We start from the raw sequence: 23,837 nt of genomic DNA on the forward strand, positions 1-23,837 counted from the left end.
TACTTATCATCTCCCCTACCTCACTGACTGCTTGTCTTCCTGCCCCTCCCTCAATCTAACTTCTTACCCTTTTCTCACTGACCATCTCCCTTCCCTTCCCTCAAAGACCACCGTGGTTCTCCCTCACAGACAGCCTGCCCGCCCCTCTCACACAGACCACCCCCCTGCACTTTCCACACAGACCAACTCCCCAGCCCTTCCCACACAGACCACCTTCCGACATCTACCTCAGATACCGGCTTCCCGCTCCTCCCACGCAGATCTCCTCCCCGCTCCTCGCTCGCAGACCACCTCCCAGCCCTTTTCCTCACAGACCACCTCACCGCCCCTCCCACTCGCATCTCCGCTAATTTAGCCTTAACAAACCGCCAACTTCGCCACCGCTCCTTTCACTTCCTTCTTTTAAGTTTCTCCCACACCAATTCTTCCTGCTCATCAGGAAGAATCCCTTTTCATCTGTTGGCTGCGGTTTCCCTCCATTATCAAAATGATAATGGCACCTTAACGAGCGACAATAAAGAAATGGCTTCCCTTCTGTGCTATTATTTCCCCTGTGGTTACCATTTGGAAATTCAGCTCGTAAATCCTAGGCACAAAGTGCATTTCGGGACAACAAAAAAGAAAAGAGAATCACTGAAGATAGTGAAAAGCCAATGAAGTACTTGAAAACCAAGGCAAAGTAAATCATGAACAATTGGTCCAGACGATATTTGCCCTACAATATAGGCAGAAGCTAGACGCCAACTAGCTTTTCCATTACCAAATATATTCATCAATTCACTGCAGGACTGGAAAGTGCCAGTTGACTGTAGAAGTTAGATAGAACACCAAGTTTCAAAGAAGAGAGAACGTACTTCGAACTACTGTTCCATTAGCCTCCAGTTCTAAATAATTTGTTTAAGAATAAAGCTGTTAAGCGGTTCAGCGGTTAGCATGCCTGCCTCTTGCAGAAGGGGTCCCACGTTCGATACTGGCTGATGAAGCTTTGTATGTTCTATGAAGGTGCGCGTTCATATACACTTTATTCGTATTCATATAACTCCGCGTTGTACAGTCAGGTTCGGTAAAACGCTATCAGCTGGCTATATGTTCTGTTCGGAAACAACCGATAGACCCCGTTGCTCACCATAGTGAGACGAAGGGTATTCGAGTACTTAGTATTTCGAATAGTTCTTTCTAATTATACAATCCCCTAGCCTAGCGGTTAGCATGCCTGCCTCTTGCACAAGGGTCCCAGGTTCGATCCTGACTGATGAAACTGTATGTTCTGTGAAGGTGCGCGTTCATATACACTTTATTCGTATTCATATAACTCCGCGTTGTACAGTCACGTTCGGTAAAACGCTATCAGCTGGCTATGTGTTCTGTTCGGAAACAACCGATAGACCCCGTTGCTCACCATAGTGAGATGAAGGGTATTCGAGTGCTTAGTATTTCGAATAGTTGTTCCCTATGATTCAGTCCCTAAGTCTCACAGTTAGCATGCCTGCCTCTTGCACTAGGGGTCCCAGGTTCGATCCTGGTTAATAGATCTCTGAATGTTCTATGAAGGTGCGCGTTCATATACACTTTATTCGTATATATATATATATATATATATATATATATATATATATATATATATATATATATATATATATATATATATTGGAAAGGATCACAATTTTCGCGTAATCAAGACATTCCTATGAGTCCACGGGGAAAGGGACATGTTGGATAGATCTCTACATAGAGACATAAAGTAATGCACTCCAGCTGGTACCAAGAGATATAAATCACGAATACAAAATATATAGTAAACAACTAGAAGTTCTCAACCTTCTTACAATACAGCCAATAATATGCTCGGTTGCAAGAAACATAAACTATAAAACAAAGGATTAGATACTCATTCTTTGTAATCTGTTCGTTAGATCTCCCTTGAAATGCACTTTTCAGTTCTAGCCACCAAACATGACTAAATGTACCGAAAAACAAGATCGCACTTAAAGAATAGCATCCAAACTCATCCCATCACCTGCGAGTAGGCCTTATAAGGAATGACTCAAAGACTCCCTCTTAAAAAACCACAGACCGCAAAGAGATCCAATAAAATGTTTCAAAATAATAACTTCAAGAACATGTTAATATTTCCTCATACTAGACAGAGATTCAATGACCTGATATAAAGGATATGATGACAGAAGGGAGGAGGTGTAATATCACTGTTGGCCAAATTTTTTTTTTTTTTACATGTAGATTGGCTGAACATTGGAATGAATTACCTCTGATATATGTTATCAGTAAAGAGCCCACTTTACCACTAATCACGTCTCTCTTGCTCAGGACACAGCCGCACAGCGGATGTTAAACTAATAGCGATTTTTTTCTTTTAGCGCGAACTTTCCTGTAAAACTTCCATGGTCATCCATCCCCCATCTTCAGCATGCCACGCACTTCTTTCGCACATGTAAGCAGTAATTTCCAAAGCACCTCCCATTCCTCACCCATTCCCAAAGGTTTGTTTAAATTCACCATCCATTCGGTACTCAATCCCTCATGGCATCTCATCTCATAAGCCTCATTTCCAAGTTCACTCACTTTCACAGCCCTCATCCCACCCATAACATTCTCAAAAATCTCTACAAACCATCATCAGGTAAAGATCAGACATCCCAGCAGCTGCCCCTCTTAATATATCTACATCCATGAGTCTCTACACGCTTATCAATGAATACATATTCCAGTAATGATCCATTTCCCTCTTCCCTACTCACCCATGTATGTCTCTCTTTTTAAACTAGATGTTTTCAATCATCAGTCTCTCTTCTAGAGCAGAACTCCACAAGTTGTTCAGCACTTCCATTCAAAGGACTGAGTATCCCATGCTCGCCTCCACTATCCTCTAAACTGCCACATTATCCATTTTCGTATTCAAATCACCCAGCACTGGTGACTACTCCCTTGCATCAAAATTGCTATAACACTCATTCAATTCCCCCTAAAAACATTCGCCTCTCTTACTTTAGCCCCTTAGTTCCCAGGTGCATAAACACTAACAATCATCCGCCTCCCACAATCCACTTTTATTTTTATCCATATCAGCTTGTGGCTCCCTCAAACTATTTCACATATTCCCTCAGCTCTCGCCCTCATACTAACCCCTAACTTTACCCCAAAGACATTGCTAAACCATTCTCCTCCTTCCTTTTTATACATTCTTTTAATCGGAGCTAGAACATCCAGATTCCTCTCCTCAAACATTCTACCTCTTTTCACAGACATTCGGATACTCTAACATGAGCATTCTTGGAGGATGAGCACTCCTCGCTTGGCTCCCTCTTTTGTTACAGCTATAAGGAATTCGATTGCAAAGAGAGGAGGGTTTTAGCTCCCCGTTCCACCTTCTTTAGTCCCCTTCGCATACGATAAAGAAATTATGTAGGAATATATATATGAAATCACCTTCACCTGTTCCTGGCGCGAGCTCGCTAATGCGGGAAACGACAAGTTTAGAAAATGAAAAGGAAATGTAATGGTCCAGGTCATCCATTAAAAATAATGTACCACAAGTGTGTCAAGCTACTGAGGAGGCTCGTGGTGGTGGGCGGTGGTACTTTTAAGCTTGAGACAAGGGTGGCGATTGCCAGGAGGAAGGGGTCTGTACACTGCCACTAGGGAGGAACACGGAAGAGCTAACGAGTTCTGTCCTGGAGGGAGGGGCCGTCACACCAAACCATTAGCGAGGGAAATGTTACAATAGTGCGTGGGGTACAGCAAGGTGGTCAGCCAAGTTGCCATTGGCTGTGAAACTGTATTTTATAAGATAAAAGTGTACACAGGGAGAAGGGTTGATGAATATACGTGATGCCGAGGTCAAGAGAAGAATTGAAGCTTCAAGATTCAGAATATGAAGTTTAGTGAGCTTACTGGCAAGTGTAAATACAGGTGTGCGAGCCACACACGGGTCTCGGCAAATCCATGAAAAAAAAAAATATATAGCAAGAGAACCATTAGGACGGTATGAGTGGTGCTGGCAGTCAGGGCTAAATGTTTGGCTTCCTGAGAGCGGATTTTATGATAGCGAAGCATCACCGACTTCATGAGACAAGTACTGAGAACAGATGCTAGCGAAATGGTTCTCAGGCTGGGAGAGGTTTGTGGGCCTTGGTGAACTGGCTCTGGTAAAGGTAGGAGATGTGTCCTATGCGAGTATGGGGCTACTTCTTTCTCGGGTTCGGTGGGATAAGTGTACGCGATTGGAAATGATGCTGTTATGGGTGAGGGAAGGTAGGGGGGAGGCTTGTTCTTACCTGGGTACATGGGATAGGTTCCTACGGGGATGGTCCTTATATAGATGAGATGGTATAGGTTTTATGTGGCTATACGTGGACGGGTTTTTGTGGATGGTTATTACAAACTGATGGGCAGGATAGTTAAATGTTCGTACAGGGAGAAAAAATTGCCATGGTTATAAGGAAGTTGCTTCAGTCCAGACAACAGGTAGTAAATCATTTATGGAAACTATTTGATGTTTACTTCTAATTTTGTTGGTGGGCATATATGTGTTTTGGAAAAAGTATGTCGCATGGTGAAGGTTCTTTTGTGGTTTGAGAGGGAAATGTTATTAAAGAAAACGGGTAATAAAAGCAGATACCGTTTTCTTCTGAGCTAGAGGCGGGACGAAAGGAGAAACTTAAGAATATCAATTAGTAACGCGTTCTCTGGAATAACTCTCGACATATCCACTACAGACTTACCTGACCAGCAAACGGGTGTGGAGGGCAAAGCTGCTCTGATATCTATGCTGTTTCTTGCCTGATCCAGGTAATGCCTCGATACCTGAGGTCTTGGTCTGGTAGGATGTCACTATGATCCGACTTACACGTCCCATAGCTTCATCTAAGCAGCTTCACACTGCTCGCGTTCCCAGCTCCTGGAGGAAAGTCACAAAGTTCTTTGATTAGTATGGTCCTGGTAGGATCTGTGTGTCCTGCTTACACCACCTGCACACAGTGTGTAATGCCTACACCACCTGCACAGTGTATGCTGCCTACGCCACATACACAGTGTATAATGTTTACACCACCTGCACCTAGTATGTGCTATCTACACCGCCTGCATACAGTGTATACTGCCTCCACCTTTATAAAGTCTATGCTCCCTACACCACTTACACACAGTGTATGATGCCTACACCACCTTCCCACCGTATGTGCTGCCTACACCACCTGCACACAGTGTGTAATGCCTACACCACCTACATACAGTGTACACTACATACATCACCCACATAGTGTATACTGCCTTCCCCACCTACACACGGTGCCTGCTGCTTGCGTCACAATGTTAATGTGTTGCTCTAACACCGTCATGCACGTCATGCAATGAAAGCAACTAGTTTGCACTCATCCCGTCCATCCTGCCCCGTCCACTCACTTGACCAGTTACGGTTTTCAAATGATTTTCGGTCGTGAGTTAATCATTATCATCATACAACTGCAAGCGACGATATGGTCGATAGTCCTCCAGCTCTTCACGGGCTATTAATATATATCGATACCTATCTAAACATAAATTTTTCCTCTTAAGTGACGGACATGACACAGACGAAACATGCCCCGATCGAGGCCATCCACAGAGAGAGAGAGAGAGAGAGAGAGAGAGAGAGAGAGAGAGAGAGAGAGAGAGAGAGAGAGAGAGAGAGAGAGGAAAGTAGAAATTAATCAGGGCTCTGGAGGGGTTTGCAGACCTAACATTTAAAGGGAGAAAGGTTATATGAAGCTTAGCTGTTCGAGAGGAGGAGGCGGAGGAGGAGGAGGAGGCGACATCATGACGGGCAATAGCAAGAATAGTGTATTTCACAATGGTGGTAAGGTTCGACCAGGAGGAGCCTTTTTTTTTGTGTGTGGGCAAGATGTTTAGCAGGAAAATGCCATCCTTGGGTTATGCAAGAAAGCTAGACCTTGGAAACCCAGGGTAGCGAGCGTCTGATCATGAAACACGAAACCGATTCATTGTTTTTAACGAAAGTGTGTGTGTGTGTGTGTGTGTGTGTGTGTGTGTGTGTGTGTGTGTGTGTGTATGTGTGTGAGTGTACAGTCGCTTACTGAAAGGTTGCGAATGTTTATGGTTAGTATAATTAATGTAAGTACTCAAGATACACATGCTACTCGTACGACCATGGACCAGTGAAGAGAGAAGTCTGGAAGAACCTCATCAAGCCGTTCCCTTCGTGGCCTCAATGACAGTGTGTCATGGTTGGGTCATTGAGATACTTGGTGGACCGCTGGAGGAAATTGAAGACATGTTTCAGAGCCAATGGCTGCATTATCTCGCTGAAGACTTTCTCCTCCACGCCTTGTGGTTCTGCCAAGCTCCCAGATGGGGGATGGTAGGGCATCCATTCACTTCATGTGGCCGCGCGCATGCGCTACGCTTCCTATTGTTCACAGGCAATTACCTGAATCTCATTCTCGAGTAGTGTTTTTTTTTTTTTTTTGAGATGTGAGAATTGTGGATACCACACTGTTCCCGTACCTTGCGAAGGGCACTTACCCCACAGCGTTCCGGGAAGTGCTATAAAAGTACATGCTAACCTTATGCCTATTTATCTCTATGTTCTTTCATTAATTTTCTCGTCGAAATATGATCTATACAACAATTTCAGAAACGCGAATGAGATAAGAGACCCCCAACGCGATGGACAACTTGAGTATGAATATCTGGATGAACCTTGGTTTTGAAATTCTAGCCTAAACCGGGTCATCAAGGCGACCAACGTAAGTGTTATCTTTTAATCGTTATTTTCACATACACATCAAAATCGTCCTCAATGTTTACCCTGTGTCGGGGCTGTTGATACGAAGGCCTGAGCTGTATCTTTGAAATATACGTAAAAAAGGGGAAAAAACAAACCAAAAAAAACTAACAGTTGATGGTGACAAAAGAACTAGTCTTGTTAAGATATAGGGCAACCAGTGAGTAAGGAATCTTACCAGACCATAACCATTCCGGAGGTAGCGAACCCTTCCTTCCCTCTGTACATCTCATGGTGTACCTGAGAGACAAGAGTCTCCTGCTGGACCAGTGGTGTGTGTACCCGAGGGTATATGTGGTCAGCTGGTGTAAGCCGTGACCTGCTCCCAGGGAAGTGGTCTGGTCAGCGTTGAGCTCAGGCCTTTCGCCACTGAATGGTGATTGCATCACACTGTTAACAACCCTCTGAGTTGCAGGTAAAGATCAGCCGTACAGATAACCAGCACAGTGAGTGGCCTGGGGATCACGCTGCCATAACACGAGGGTGGAGTCAGTCAGCCGTGTTGTACCCCTCACGCCAGCCGTGTTGTACCCCTCACGCCTCGGTCATCGACTACCACGACTACCACCCTCCCTCCCATACCAGACTACGTCAGTTGTCATTTTTTTGGGCAGCTCGGCCTCCACTGTGGTGGGGCAAGATCCCTCCACTCTAATCTCCTCACAACAACTGCCGAGATTTTGAATCACGGAGGACCGTCACCATTAAACTTCTGAAACATAGATTTTGCAGCTATGGATGTTTTCCAAACGTATACCTGGATCAATGACAAGTAGCCATTAAATCCAACAATTTACATATGTACAAATCTCTATGTATAACGCTCTAGACTATTACACCAGGTTTTGGTAATAATAGAATATCATTGTATTGAATCTTATATTACGAATGATTTTTCCTTTCTTTTCTTTTCACTCAAGTTCAAAGTGTATGTGGAAGTATTTGGAAGGGTCTTTGAGAGAGAGAGAGGGAAGCCTATAGTATGTCTGAGGTTATGGGTAAGGGGCATGGGAGGTCAGTCAGTTGACATTTGGGGATAACCTGGTGGCAGACTTCAGAGAGAAAATGCCAGACGGGTGACAAAGACTGGGAGAGTGTGTACGAGGAGTCGAAAGCTAATGCGAACGAAAGTATGATAATCAGATACGTTGGGAGATGACTTGACGGTGAGTGTAAAAGGGGAAGACGACCTGAAGGAGGCACAGTGCTTTAGGTCCCACGGAAATGGACGAGACAATGGGGCGGACTAAGTGCGGCATCATAGAATCGAAGACGAGGTTAAGAAGGTCCTGGGCGCTTCAAGGTATATGTGGAGGGGAAAAGTCGTGTTCAAGGGTACGGTCATTCTCACAGTGTTGTATGGGCTTTGAATGCGAAGGCGAGGACAAAAGTGGACGTGCTGGAGGATCGAGGAGGCTGGAGGGTATAGAATCTTGGACATTCAGGAAAGCGGGGAGACACACGTTGGATGATATAAATTTGAGTAATGTGGTATATAGGGGGCGCGCGAATCGTGGAGTAGACTTTAGGGCTTGGCTGTGGGTGGTGTCGTATACTCAAGGTTCCGATGCGTTATACCTGACTACTTGACACTGGATGGGTGTAATGAAGGCCGCTAGCGGCTCGCTACCTCACACAGGCAGGGATGGCATATACGTGTATAAAAGAAGTGTGTTGCGCGGCATAAAAACGACGCCCAGCCTTACTGGTCACCCGAGTGTGTCCAGTACACCGCCTCAGACCTGATCTTAAACAGTACCTAAAGCCATTTTCATAATAACAGATATATACAGTTAGAAAGTTTCTTCTTAGAAAATTACCCGTCATTTTTTTTTTTTTATCTGTCGCTCCTGTCACTCTGGATCCGCTGAGTACGTCACTCAACCACGATTGTCATCTCATTCAGCTCACTGTCGCCACAAATACCGCTCTGCCAAACGACGTAAGCGTCTCAATGACTCGCACGCACGGAAGACCACACGAAAAAATCTTACTAAGATTCAGAAGAAAAAAAATCTGTGAAGACCACATGAACAAATCTTACAACGATTCAGATAAAAGACGGGCGCGGGAGCGTCACGTATGGTTCACAACTACACCTCACCGTCACAGACAGATCATGTGACACCCAGTCTAGATGATTAACCCTTCCAGCACTTTGACCTCACCTTGAAGGATCAGGTCAAAGGCCAGGATCGTACCGTCGTGCTTCAGGATCGTACCGTCGTGCTTCAGGATCGTACCGTCGTGCTTCAGGATCGTACCGTCGCAGGGGAGAGAGAAGATGCCAATCGGTTGGAGGATTCACAGCAGTCATAGCGTCTCTGGCAAACGCACGCACGCACGCACGCACGTCATGCCAAAATTCAGGAAATGAAGCGAAAATATCCGTACCAGGCACCCAGTGTTGTGAGACTCCAGAACTTCCTTTTTTTTTTTCTTTTTTTTTTATCAACTGCTTCATGAACTTGAGCGAGCAGCAGGTTACGTTGCACATTCACCTCCAGGTATTACCTGCCTGAATTACAACATCATCATTTTCTCGTCTCATTTCAGCAGTAATCTGCTGTTTAGCAGGTTAGGGTCCACTCCTGCTGACTCCTTGGTCGTACCTACTGTAGTAATATCAGTTCCACGTTGTGTTCTTCAGTGCTGTTATAAAACTGCGTTGACACAATACTGTGTCACTACAATTACCGTTGCGGTATTGATGACCAGAACTACTGCAAGTACTTCCTCTCATGACCTAGTTAGCCGTTTGGTTGGTTTGGCTTTAGTAAGGCTAGGGGCCTTTCAGGTCGTTACGTCCACAGGTTGAAAAATTCTACATATTAACTACTTCTTCAGGAGTTAAGGATAATTCTAAGACGACATATGACCTCCCAATGTGTACGGCCTTTGACTGATCTGTTGGCTCTGTGTCCATCAACAGTACAACAGAGACGCTCATACAGACTACCGATTGTACGTTTAGAGTTACAGATAGTCACCGTGACTATTTTTCTTCCCTCTCATACAATCAAGATTGGTTAAGATGTAATATGAAAAATAAGAATCTCTTTATAAGCCACTGTGTCGCTCAGCTCTCCCAGAGGGTCATTCGCCTCGCGTAGAGTATAAATAGACCTTACATGACTAAGGAGGCGGAGGCGAACAACAAAGAAATCGACCGGAGGGGAGGTGGTGGGTGGGTGGCGGGGAACAGGTTCTGGCGAGCGAAAGGATGCGTCTCCTGCTGGAGAACTGCTTGTGTGTGTGTGTGTGTGTGTGGTACGCTAGAGGCCGGGTCAGGCACAGACCCTCAGTAGTGAAAGTGTCAGCTGGAAAGTGAGAGTCATCCTTATGATCGGGAAGATTCCAGCCACAAGAAACTTAATAATAAAACATTCGAGTAATTCCAGAGTAATGTCGTCGTCATGCCTTCCTCACCTGCTGCTCGTCGCTGGTGACTTAAGTGCCTCTGCAGCCGACGGTTCACGAACCCACTCACCTAACCTGTAGTAGCTTGCAACCTCACCAAAAGCAGCCGTAGCTTCCTGACCAACTGTGGGTGACCGTGCCAACACTTTTTCCTTCAAGCCACGTCATATGTAAAGGAGACAAACAAAAGAGAAAGTCTGTGTTTACTGTCATGTTAATATTCCTGGCGCGTTGTTTAGATAATCATTTGCAGAGCCTTCATGAAGCAGAGACCATTTTTACGAACGGTCTACGCATTAACATTTCCTAACTGTTCTCGCAAGACCCTCCTCTCCGCGCCACAGCGGTCAACATGAAGGGGGTCGATCATCTCAGATGCCTAAGACCTCCGCGAAGCTGCGAGTGTTTGCAAGATATTACTGGCCGTGGTACGAAGGGCTTACGTTGCCAGTAACGAGGAGAAAGGTGGGTAAAGGAAGGAAGGGCCCAGCGGAACAGGTGGACGACGTGACGTGGTCGGGAGAACCAGTCGATTCTGGTGATGATCGAATGGAAGAAGACTTTCCCACCTGTGAAAACACCACTACAGTTTCAGTGTTGATCGTGTCGTGTTTTCAATTGTGTAACCGTGTGTGTATGTGTGTGTGTGTGTGTGTGTGTGTGTGTGTATCTTCACGCCTTCTGTAAACCTCTTATGTATAATAATGGGGCTCTTCGAGGCTGCAACCTGGAATCAAGTGATGTTTTTTACGAGAAGAGTGACGTGTTATGATTGAATGATCTGACCCCCAACGCCCTCTCATGTCCAGATGTCTAATCTCTGAGGTTATCTTTAAATCTGCTAAGACGGAAGACCTGAGACGCTGCTGTGTCAAGATATCTTTTATTCATATATTATTGTTTCAAGTATTCGCACTGATGAGGGCTTTTTTTTTCGGGGGCATAAGAGAAGAAGATAAACGAATCCTTCCACCGAATCTCTAAAATGTAACGGTGAAAAATTCATAGTTAATTCAGGGTTACACTTGACGAGGTCGGTGAGAATATGCTGAACTATGTAAATTAAGTAACCCAACCACTGGACATTACAGACAGCTCTTAGCTTGTAAATGTAAATTAGGAGAGTCTGAAAGTTACATATCACAAAGAAAAAGGCTAGAGAAGTGTCAGTCCGTGTTCCTCTTGTCTCACGGTCTTCAAGCTATCTTCGTAATTGTAAAAAAGATTCAAACTGGTTTACTCTGCTTCCTGACCCGCCCATGACCCACATTTTTATTTCTTTTGATCTACTTCTATGCTTATCTTTCTATCTATCGACCACTAGTTTGCCTAGACTTGTTCTACGCTTCACTCGCAGCGTTAAGAGCAGACAAAAGGGATCTTATCTGCTCACTGCTACTAGCAGCTTTCCTATCACACCATATATTCTTCCGACCATCCACAAGGCATCTCTATTTACCTTTTCATATGCCTCCTCCAGATCCATAAACGCCACACACAATTATACCTTCAGCTGCCACATTTACTCACCTTCTCATTTAAATCATCCTTCACTAATACCCTGTCTCTTGCATCAAAACTGCTGACACACTGACTTGGCTGCTCCCCCCAAAAATAGCCTTTCATGATCTTTATTCTCATGGCCAGGTGCATAAACACTAATAATCACCCATCTTTCGCCATCCACTATCATTTTTACCCACATCAGTCCAGTCCTTTACACTCTTTCATCCACTCCTGCAAATCCTGCTCCAGCAGCAATACTACCCCTTCCTGTATTCTTTCCAACCCGACTTTACTCCTGAGACATTTCTAAATCATTCTACCTCTTTACTGTTAAGCTTTCTTTCACTCGTGGCCAGAACTTTCAAGTTCCTTTCCTTAAAGATATCTCACCTATCTCTCCTATGTATCATACAGAGCATAACACGAACTTCAAATATATTTCTTCATGATCACAAGATTTAATGGCAGCAGTTAGCAATCTACGTACACTAACTGAGAGGAGTATAATTGGATGAAGGAGAATACTAATTTTCCAAGGACGCAAAGAGATTGGTGAAGTTCTTACCCACAGCTGCAAAGACTGCGCCACAACAAGGCGTGGCTGCCGCCCCAGAGAAAAGCGATACTCATCTGAGTGGCTGCGGTGAGGGGGCTGCCATGACAACATTCACCACAACGCCAGAAGAGGAATCATTACAACCTGGATGTGGAACAGCTTGTTCACGGACTGTTGATGCTTACATTTCATTAGCCAGCCGATGGCAACAGCACGACAGGCATTTGTCCCTCTAGCTCAGCCTGAGATCACACTTTTAGCCGACAGCGACAGCATAACGCTGCATGACAGGCACTTGTCCCTCTAGTTCAGCCTCTGGTCACCCTCTGTGTACTTCGCTCGAGGTGTTAACATTATCTTCTGGCTGTGCGGTAACGCCCAAGCACTTAATGTGTTTACAACTTGGTGCTGGACCAACTCTAGTTTTGTACATCTCTGCTCCATATACCTCGATTACATTCGCTAGATCAAGGTAATTAACGCATAGAGGAAAAATAAAAAGTAATCCGAGTGTATTAGGAAGTGGAAAGATTGGTTTTCGAAAACGGACGAGTCGCAGATGTTGAGAATGACTTGTACGTGCAAGGCGTCGCAAACTCAGCAGCTACAGAAACAAACACACATCACAAAAGCCCGTTCTCGAGTTGCCACCAGACAGTAACAGTGTGACGCAAATGCTCCCAAAATACTGCACGGCGTAGCTAATGGCCGAGTAACACTCGCAATCAGCTCTTAGAAACATCCAACCCTTTACCTTCCTTATGTGTGAGTGAGAGGCATGTTGGACGTGACCCTTAGACACCAAGAAGAGTAACAGGATATTCTACTCTCCTGTAAGGACTGGACTGACCCGATGCTCATGGTTGATCATCTCTAAGTATTGAAAAATGAGGGAAAGACTCGGATTTCATACATTGAAGTGTAGGGCGGACGCAACAGGTGTTTTATCCAGTTTCCAGGCTTCGACAAGCTCGAATCCCCGAACAAAACAGTTCACCACCTCCGTCTCGAGTGCACCAGTCACTAAAGCTCGGGATAGATCATCAGGCGTGAATGATGTGATGATGGTGATCGCTAGAGTCGTGACCGCCGTGCCTGCCAGCGCGAGTCGTGACGGCTGGTGAGGAGCTGAGAGGTGATTGTGGTGGGTGATGGAAGCAAACCCGCGCCCGACGCACGTCCTGCCCGACGGACGTGAGCAGCAAGGAATCTTCCCTTGGCTCGAGGTTCCCCAGTGTGTGTGTAGGCAAGTATCGATGAATAAAGGTGTACGAAATTTCTTCTCAAGAAGAATTGTGGTGAATTTATGGGTCAACCAACACCCGTTGCCTGTGCGCCGTGGGGCTCGCATGACGTTGGTGGGCTGGGCACCGGTGCTGTACCCTCACCAGCTTCATACTACCCTGTGACCCCCATGAGTACTTTTTCAGCTGTCCTCATGCGAGTGCGTGACCCCCGTCCATACTTTTCAGCTGTCCTCATGCTAGTGTGTGACCCCCGTCCAATACCTACACTTGTCCTCATGCTGGTGTGCGAGGATGATGGTTTAGAATCTCATGTTATGGCGGGAAGAGGAGCGATGCATGTACATGAGACCGACTCTCTCTGTCATAAGGAAGTTCCTGCGTCAACTTCCAGATCAGTTAAGATCAAGTTGTGAATGTGTATCCAAAAACTTTCAATCAGAAAACATAGTCCAAAGCAGCGGTGTTGAGAGGGCCAAGGTGTGGCGGAGGCTCGGGCCGCGTCCCGGATCAGACTGGAATTTCAGTGGTCTGGCGAGGCGGCGCAACTCACCCATAAGCCTGGCAAGCTACGGCAATGCAACACTTCAGTCTTCCATCCTCGTTTCTTAAACATCGCTTTCTTTCATTCATGACTCTTTATTCCACCGTTTTCACGATGCAGGATTAATTACGTAACGTCCATGATCCCATATCATCAAAAAACAAAATGGTCTGGGTCTGTTGATCGCCAGTTCTCACACGCCTGATAAGTGATAATGGTACCGCTTGACCCCAGCCCAGCCTGTACCCGCCGGGGACAGACGCCCAGGTGAAGCGGGAGGAAAGTCTTCACAGAGAAAGATTAAAAGAAAGTTGAGAAAGAGAGAGAGAGAGAGAGCTGGGGGTATATAAGGCGGAGGGAGTGTACCTGGTGCTCATACATACAACATGAAGCTGCTGGTGAGTCCTGCTTTCCCACACTGCCTGGTAATTTTTGACGTTCACAGCTGCTGGTGCTTACAGCTGTTGACGCTCACAGCTGCTGGTGCTTACAGCTGTTGGCACCCACCCCCCCAGCTACTGGTGCTTACAGCTACTGTTGCTCACAACTCATGGTACTTAGGCTTCTGGTGCTCACAGTTGTCATTCTAACATGCCTCCCACTCTGGCTGGCAAGTGCTAGTGCTCACTGCTGCTGGTGCTCATAGCCGCTGGCATTCATATCAACTGGTTCTCACAGCTGCTGGCGCTCACAGCTGCTGAGGCTCACTGCTAGTGTTGCTCACAGCTGCTGATAAAATCCGACTCCTATAACTATCTAACGACAGTCGGTGTTCATAGCTGTTGGCGTTAAGAGCTGCTGGTACTCACAACTGCTAAAGCTCACAGCTACTGGCGCTTGCAGCTGCTGGTGTGGTCCTCTTCTACCGCTATGATGCTACCTACGTTCAGTAATTTGTTGTCACGAAAGTTACGGTCTTAAGATACACCCCTGGCTATAGAGGAACCGATCATCTATAACCTCCCACCTCTAGCAGACTCGGCGTAATGTCTGAAATACACTTATTTTTTTATTCTTTCTTGTAACGGTGTGGCTGGAGGAACAGTAACGATTGCTTACGGAAGTCTGTCACACCAACACCTGTGTGAATAACACTTCGTAGTTCATGTGAATGAAATTCCTCCCAGGTTGGGAGTGTAAAAAGGAGTTTTAGCGTCCCTGTCTGTCTTTCTTCAGCCACCAGTCACAACCATACTCGACATATAAAGAGTTAAAACAAGATTCTGGTCTTCGAACTCGATGCAGGATACAGTACTCAACGACCATCCTTTTGGACTGCGGAGAAACAGCCAACCCAGAATACAATGTACGTACGTCTGAACCTCAAAATATGTATCACATCGTTGCGATATATTACGTCGTTTACTGATAACAACACAATCATAACCACAGTACATATTCAAGAGTAACTCCTTCGGGTTATTGTATAGAAAAGGCTTCAAATGACCGGGTTTTTTTTTATAATGTGGGGAAATCCTGGACTCACCTGTGGTGCAGCAGCGAACGCGTCGAAACCACTGCAGTCGACATTTGCTCGTCATGAGCCACAGCGCCTCCTTAGATCCAGCACTTTTTACTGCAGTGAAATGCGACTCCTCCTGTGGGACGACGATCGCCTGGATCAGCCAGAGAATGGCTGTCGGTGAGTTTAGGAGGGTCATTACACGTCAGCGGCATGTGGGAGGAGGTGGGTGAAGGTCGTTTCTTACTGGACCAAGCTTCGTGTTGACACGATGACAACCCTGCGGAAAAGATGTATGTCATGGATCATCCTCATCAGGTAACTGTGTTTGGTTTGTCAGGGACACAACATAACACACAAATCTGTCTGTCATTTCGCACCTACTGATGAGTCTTCTCGGTGTCGACTGGGTCAGGCTCCAGGGGCGCTACAGTATAGCGGGGAAACTGTGGTGGATAGCGTTTTAGTTCGTGATGTGATGTCGTTCGGTTGTGATGTTTGTGTAATGATGATGGTGGGGGTAGAGGCGTCTTTCTTTTCTTTTTTTTTTTTGTCCTTACAGATGTACAAATGACGTCTATTCTACAAGTCAGGGCTATTGTTTGTCAGACACATCGACATACACATGACGTATTTACATACAGGTTAAGATCAAGGTAAAGATTCATAAGTTATAGTGTGCAGTGATGATAATGATACGAGGTATCTCTTTTATCTCTCTTCTGTCACATGATAATCTTGATCAATCATGCCTTCACATCGTCCACAGGTGGTCTCCATGCTTGTGGCTGCCGTGCGCGCCGCCCCACAAGACTACCTCGCATCCACGTCCTCTGGTGAACAACCCGACGACGACTTGGTATTCTTCGGGGAGGAATGTGGACTAGGAAAGGTTCTTCACGCGAGTGGCACCTGCGTAACTCCCTCCGTCAGCACGGATGTGTACGTGTTCACCGCTCCTGAGACTCCTCAGTCTTTGGGCCCACCGCCAGATATCCCCGTCCCAAAAGTAGAGCAAAGGGTTTTATTCATTCGTGTTCCCGAGCAAGGTCTGGCACAGGATCCCATCGTCGTGCCGCCTCCTCAGCAGAAGAACATCGTGTACGTCCTCAGCAAGCATCAACGACAAGAACCTCAAATCATCCATGCACCAGCACCAGAGCAACGGATTCCAGAGGTGTACTTCGTCAGCTACGGCAAGGGTGACAACCCGACTCTGCCCTACGGTGAGGACCTCCACTCCTCCCTCAGCTCTGCTACCTCCCAGGGTGGTGACTACATCATAGGTAGCGCTGCTGGTGCAGGGAGCGGCAGTTATGTGGGCGGCGGCGGCAGGATAAGCAGCGGCAACGGTTTCCTAAATGACGGTGGCTTCGTGAGTGGAGGCGGCGGTGGAGCTGCGAGTGTGGATGATGACGGCGGGTCGGGCACGTTCACTCCGTCAGCTCATTACGGTCCACCTCAGATCATCCGAGCTTTGCCGACGTCGCAACGCCTTGGGCTCTGAAGGGCCCCGTAGGCCTGGCGGGTGAATGGTCTACCCTTTCGCTACAATCCTCATGGACACGTTCTTTATTTGTTCTTGTCAACAAACCCACTGTGGGTTTTATGATGCCAAAGATACTTATATTATTAAAAAGTGTTTATAATAAATACAAAAACTAACGAGTTTCTCCCATCCTTACATTTCCCCGACAAAAATAAGATTGGACAACATACGAGTAGTTAATTCATTACGACATATGATCTAATTGTACAAGACATGGTCAAAGGCTAACATGTTTATGTCTCCATGTCATAAGCTGTGTTCCAGGGTAAAAGTAAAAGTCTATTTTGAGGCCATGATTTAGATAAAAAGAAAATAAGAATTAGAAATATAAAAAGATTAGGAAAAGATGAAAATGATCTAAAAGTGTTCGAGAAAATGGAAAAGCTGCGGGCAAGGTTAAGAGTTCCAAAGCTTAGTCGTAAAAGTAAAGAAAGAGACATCACAGCATTCTATCTCCGAGTTGCTACATGGTCTATTCAACGGCTAGATTTTATTCACGAGCCGAACTCAGTCCTCGAGGCAAGGTTTCACCAAGTTCTTCTAGTTTAACGAAGCTTAGAGATAAACAATTTACAGATATAAAAAAAAAATGGCTTAGTATTCAAGACGTCCGTACTTATTGTACGGCTAAAAGTGTTCAAATATCCGGGATTTCAAGTGCTTCTTTAGCGATATCAATATATGATGCCGAGCAGCTATCACACGTATGGTGAATCTTCCGGGAATATCTTTTAGCCTGAATAAACTATCACAGGTACTCGAGGGACATCTCATCGCAGGTACTCGAGGAAGACCTCGTCGCAGGTACTCGAGGAAGATCTCGTTGCAGGTATTCGAGGAAGACCTCGTCGCAGGTACTCGAGGAAGACCTCGTCGCAGGTACTCGAGGAAGACCTCGTCGAAGGTACTCGAGGAAGATCTTGTCGCAGGTACTCGAGGAAGACCTCGTAGCAGATACTCGAGGGATCATCTCGTCGTAGGTACTCGTGGGTCGGGTGGCACTCGATGGCCGACAGCTTATCATTCCCCAGGGCTCGCCAGGTGACACAATAGAAGGGCCCTGGTGAGTATAGCTGTCTCCTGACGCGGCGGATTATGTCCTATGCTTGTGTGACCGACAAGGAAGGAGGAGGGTGTTTGTGTGTGTGGGGTGGGGGGTGTCCTCTGTTAGAGAGTGGACGAAACAGAAAGTGGGAGTCGCGGGAGAAAACATGAGAGAGAGAGAGAGAGAGAGAGAGAGAGAGAGAGAGAGAGAGAGAGAGAGAGAGAGAGAGAGAGAGAGAGAGAATATCAGAAAAGATCTCGCGGCAGTGGAGGAGGAGGCTGATGTACTATGGAAAAAAAATAAAATAAAAGGGTCATTTGACTGCCTGCGTGTTCATGCTCTCTTCCCCGCAAGAAAGGCCAGGTGATGGTGGCGGCGGGCTTTCGGTGGAAGTAGCTCATTCGGATGTTGCTCACAGACTAACAGAAGGCGGGAGAAGGCTGGCTTCATTCCCACATTTGTTGTTGCCTTACGTGACACACTGTACACACACACACACACAACCACCGGACCGTAACGTGAACTCAACTCTGCAATAATTATTCTTCCACGATGTTTATTTCAACCTTTTTTCATCGCAAGAATCTAAACGTTTAAGACGTTCCAGCGTTTTTTTCAAAAAAAAAAAAAAAAAAAGACTTTACTTCCTTAGTGTATTAAACGAAACCGAGTTGCAGGTGGATTTCCTGAATACTTCACCGGGGAAAGCAGACAGCGGGATCCGTGGTGGTGTGTGCCAGGCAGACGTGAGGGCATGAGGTCAAGAGAACCACGAGAGAATGCTTATATCCTGCCGCGTCTGACCCCAGCCTTCATACGCGGGTATGACCCTAAGCCAACCTCAGCGCTGCTGGGGTAATAATCCCCGTGCCACTATAGTGACCACACAGCCTTCCCTCAGCAGCGCTGTAAATCCTTTCAGTTCTCTCTCAGCGATGAAAGAGGCGATGGACTAAGTTGATATGGCGCCGAGCGTGCTCACCCTGCAAGCGGTGAGGGAAAAGGAATTACAGAGACCTCAAAGGGTCTCTGTCAGACCCCCCAGTGGGCCACATGATAACGACTGACTTCTACAATACTGGCTCAGCATTACATATGTTTACAATTCCCATGTAGCAAACACATTCGCTAGATGCAAAAAAAAAACTTTTGACAGAATCGCAGAATTTCAATGTCGAATGATTAAGTTGTGCCATTTCTTGCAGGGTTTGTTTCGACTTCTCCTTAAAAGGTTGTATATTTTCTCAGGCTGAGGTATGGCGTTCTAGCATGTGTGTCCATATCTCCGTCCACACACTAAATAGTTCATACGATTACCATCTGTAAGGAGGCGAGAGCTACGGATGCACCCATGGCCAAACTTAAATCTAGAAGTGACACTGTTTCAATGGATCTTGATACCTTTTTCCTCAAACCTCGCGAGCCACATATCACCGTGATGGGGGGAAAATGGATACACCAGTGTCTATTTGCTCACATCCATTCGCTTCAAATTAGTTCCTTCCTAATGACAGCGTCACGAGTTCTAAAAAAACAAATCAGTGTTGTGTTCAGCTGCCTCTTTATGTAGGGAGAGTCGGGCCAAAGCATTATCCGTATTCAGCTTGAGAGACAAAAGTGTTACTTTCTGGTCTTGAGAGAATCTAAGACAAGTAGTGAGGGGAAGAGAGGCAGCGGAGGCTAAATTGTGTGGTTGCGGTTTACGGAAGACTCAAGGGTGATGAATACAGCAAACAGTTCTGTTGATAATATATAAAAAAGATAAAAATCCAATTACTAATTCTAACATTCCTCTGAAACCTATTACCGAAAGGCACGTCCATGGTGTCAACACTACTTGCCAAGGCTCCCACTTGTAGAGCTGGGAGAATAGCTATCAGTATGGATATTCAGTGTTATTTTCAGTCTCGAGAATTCGTATATGTTCAAGAGCACTAGGTTCTAGTAATGCACTGAAGGTGAAGATGGTGAATACTTAATTTCTTAGCTGGATTTGTGGGTAGAAGGATGTGAAAGGGAGTTATCTGTCCAAAGAGGCGGGGAATGCAGTTGCTTCCTCCTCCAAACATCATGTTAGTGGCTGCTGATTAGATTCATTTATATCTACGTAAATTCAGAGATTGACTCAAGCTGCTGTAATCACTTCGCTCTTGATTGCCACTGGTATGGAGGGCAGGTCGCAAACACAGACTCCCCTGACGTAAAAGCTTCATGAACCATCCTGAATACCGCAACAGTGCAGCTTAACGACTTAACCATAATGGTAGAGTTTCCCTCGTTTGGTGTGATAAAGGAATGGGAAATCTTCCCAAATGTTACAATTGATCTGCATCGAGTCGATTGGTCGCTTCTCGTCGCTGGAGCATTTCGCAGGAGAGGCGGAACTGTGGTTCACGGTCCGCCCCGCCACACCCTTGACTGAGGGCGTCGCCAGCGCTCGAATGCAGACTGCTTAAGAGAGATTCATTTCTATTTCCTCCTTTCTGATGTTTGTGGTCATATTCGAGGGAACTTGATGGCACTTTCGAGACGCATATTCAGTCACGGAATGACAATATGTAAGAATACAGACGAGAGGTAACGAAAGAACGTATCCGGTGTGATTATACCAGAGGGAGGGAGCGGTTGCTACATCGGTAGGCTGTTGCCTCTTGACCCCGCGCTGGCGGAGGCAGAACCCCCTGAGAGGTGAAGAAGGTGGGTGAGAGTGGCACAAAGAAAGTAAGATTTGGGAAGTGCACTTAGAGAGTGAAGGTATATTAGCAGGGGAATACATGACCACACGTCTTACTCCACCATGAAGCTCCTGGTGAGTCCCAGCTCCACCTATCTTGATATTTTCATACATATTTTTTGTCCGTATGAAATACGAAGTTCATCCTCAGGGTTGCGCGCCATCCGGGCTCTATAGAGAAGTGCAATGTCAGTGTGTGTGATGATGAGACAGTGTTCGTTCTTGTTCAGCCGTAGTAGCATCTGGTCTGATGGGCCGAAGGATCAACAGAAGGAGAGAGAGAGAAACAAGGTTGAAACCATGGTCAACACTTTCACCGTCTTGCATCCTGGTATAATCCTGGTGCTTGTGTCACTTGGTGATGCTGGTGGTGACTGAGGAGAGGTTTGTGGTGGTGTGGGGACACTGGTGGTGACTGAGAGGTTTGTGGTGGTGTGGGGACACTGGTGGTGACTGAGAGGTTTGTGGTGGTGTGTGGACACTGGTGGTGACTGGGAGGTCTGTGGTGGTGTGGGGACACTGGTGGTGACTGGGAGGTGTGTGGTGGTGATGACAGAGACGTTTGTGGTGGTGTGTGGACGCTGGTGGTGACTGAGAGGTTTGTGGTGGTGTGGGGACACTGGTGGTGACTGGGAGGTGTGTGGTGGTGATGACTGAGAGGTTTGTGGTGGTGTGAGGACGCTGGTGGTGACTGAGAGGCTTGCGGTGCTGTGGGGACACTGGTATACGTAGTTTGAACGCCCTCATAGATAGTGAGGTAGCGCGTGGATGCCCTACAAGGGAGGGCGCTACAGGTGTGATTTTTCATAAGAGTCACAGAAGACAAAAAACACTACCATCAGCAAGCGGATGCAGTGTATCCTGACCTGTGGTATTGCTCACCATCAAGTTCACTGTGGAGTGGAACGCCACAAAACTGATCTTCACTACACCCGCGACAGATACAACTTGAATTTAAGAAGCCAGCCTCAGTACACTTACTTCCTCACCGAACTCACCTTCCCTACTTCCTTACGAGGCGGGGGTCAGAGGTTGCCCTTATCTTCATCACAACCATCATCATCTTCACCACATCCATAGGGGTCGGGGCAAAGGAGATCTCTACTTCTCTCGTTTTCACCACATCCGCGACACCGCGCTCAGGTATGCACTTGTAAGTGGCCTTTGACGTGACCTGTAAAGGTTGCGTGAAACTTCAGTGATACTGAAGGAGTTTGAAAGACAGGGGAGTGTAAAGTAATGATGAGGATAGATCATCTTTCCCTCAAATGAAGGCTCATTTGACTTGACCCTTATATGTGAAGTTAAATGGATCTTCACTATGGTTCAAGTGGAAGATTGTGATTGCTGAAAATTTTAACAAATAAGAGAAAAGAAGAAAACAAGACATTGGTCTTTTTAGAAGGGAGAAGGAAGGGATATATATGACAGAATGACTTACCCCCAAGGCAACGACACACTGATGGAGGAAGAGGATTCATCGACAAACAAGAGCTGAAGGACTTCGCAGGATCAGCCAGAATTTCAGATTTATCTAACAATTCAGATTTTTTTTTTTTTAATATGAATGAATTAACGTATTAGTCATTCTTTTCTTTTCTAGTGACCGACATAGTATGGGCTAGACAACGCCCCAGTCTCAGCCATCTCGAGTGAGAAAAGCCCATGGGATGTAGATTTTGTAACGTTCATAACAAGGATGTCCAGGTCAGAGTGGATTGGATTATAAAATCAAATCTTATAAGCCAAGCACTGGAGCACCTAAGACTGGCGTCCAGGTTAGAGTTGGAGGGTATGGTTATGCCTAACACGTCTATGTTATAAGAGAGTCGAATCAAGGGAGGGAATATGTGCAGTTCGAAAAAGGAAACAAAGTGTTAGAAAAATATGAAGAGAGAGAACATAAATCGAAACATGAAGCATCAGCGTTAGAATGAATAGGGTTGGATGATGAAGACAGATCATTTATTGAGAAGGAGTGTTGGCGCCAGAGTAGAACTCTATGAAACACCACTTTGATGGTACATAAGAGTAGAGAATTCGCTTCAACAACGACATCTACAGTGGACCGGCCAGAAAGAAAGCCATGCAGTACAGAAAAGAGACAAGCAGAAAGGTAGAAGAAAGGAAATTTAGAAAGCAAAGTCTTAGTCTTATGCCATAACCTCAAATGCTTTGGTGACATCTAAGGTCACGACAAAAGTTTCACCAAGATCCCTGAGAGACGATAGGCAAAGGTGAGGAACATGCATAGAAGAGGAGATCGTCAATAGGCCTTCCTCTACGAAAGTCATATTGGTGAACAGAGAAAAAATGGAGTGGGATTCTAAGTAAATGAGAAAGTACGAGCTTGGGAGTTTCAAACACTTTGGCGACAGTAGGAGCGAGAGCGACGGGGTGATAGATGGGCGAGAAAGGTCTTCTTTCTTTGGGATGGGCTGCGAAAAGGCAAGTTTCCAAGAGGAAGGTAAGGTTCAGGTTTTGTAACAGGCACGAAACAGGCGACGAGGAATCGAGGCTTGCTTAAAGGCAACACTCCGGTGGGACGCGTGGAGGCATGTCGTCAGGGTCATACGCCCTGCACACTTGGAGCTGGGAAAGTAGTCAGAAGGCCCCCACACGAAGGGAATGTAGGAGAAGGCATAGGTGCAGTGGGAGAAGATGGAACAGGAGGACCAGACACAGAGGCATCCAAAGGTACCTCTCGTCTGGGTGGCAGCAAGCTTGCCTCAGCTGGGTGGCGGCTAATTTGCCTCTCAGCTGGGTGGCAGAGGGCTTGCTTTTCAAAGGGATTAAACAGAATAAGAATGAATGAAAAGTTTTCCCGTCGTGTCAGGAGACATCAGGACTTTGCAACAGGTGTTTGGAAAGTCATATATGGCTAAATGTTAGTAATAATGAATGGAAATCATGTAGTCAAGAAGGTGACTTAACGCTACGCAAAAATCGTGGGTGCTCTAGCGGGCGAAATTTGCTTG

General features: G+C 46.0%; 1 protein-coding gene and 1 long non-coding RNA gene across 3 annotated transcripts in view; one reads left to right on the forward strand and one right to left on the reverse strand.

The window, feature by feature from the left end:
• LOC139762434 (uncharacterized) overlaps positions 1 to 23,837 on the reverse strand; it is a 117,638-nt gene that overhangs the window by 70,457 nt on the left and 23,344 nt on the right. For both annotated transcript variants that reach the window (XR_011715723.1, XR_011715722.1), the window contains exons 3-5: positions 21,858 to 22,033; positions 15,556 to 15,811; positions 4,740 to 4,915 (exon numbers count right to left, since the gene is read on the reverse strand). This is a non-coding gene — a long non-coding RNA (uncharacterized lncRNA). The remainder of the gene's footprint in view (positions 1 to 4,739; positions 4,916 to 15,555; positions 15,812 to 21,857; positions 22,034 to 23,837) is intronic.
• On the forward strand, positions 15,849 to 17,188 carry LOC139762433 (uncharacterized). The gene has a single exon (XM_071687325.1). The coding sequence runs from the start codon at positions 16,280 to 16,282 to the stop codon at positions 17,036 to 17,038; it is 759 nt and encodes a 252-aa protein (XP_071543426.1). The 5' UTR covers positions 15,849 to 16,279; the 3' UTR covers positions 17,039 to 17,188.

Source organism: Panulirus ornatus, chromosome 43 (genome assembly GCF_036320965.1).
Source record: "Panulirus ornatus isolate Po-2019 chromosome 43, ASM3632096v1, whole genome shotgun sequence".
Classification (NCBI taxonomy): Eukaryota; Metazoa; Arthropoda; class Malacostraca; order Decapoda; family Palinuridae; genus Panulirus; species Panulirus ornatus.

Bases quoted from the DNA above. Each gene is read 5' to 3' on its own strand.
- LOC139762433 (XM_071687325.1), top strand. From the start codon at position 16,280: ATGCCTTCACATCGTCCACAGGTGGTCTCCATGCTTGTGGCTGCCGTG.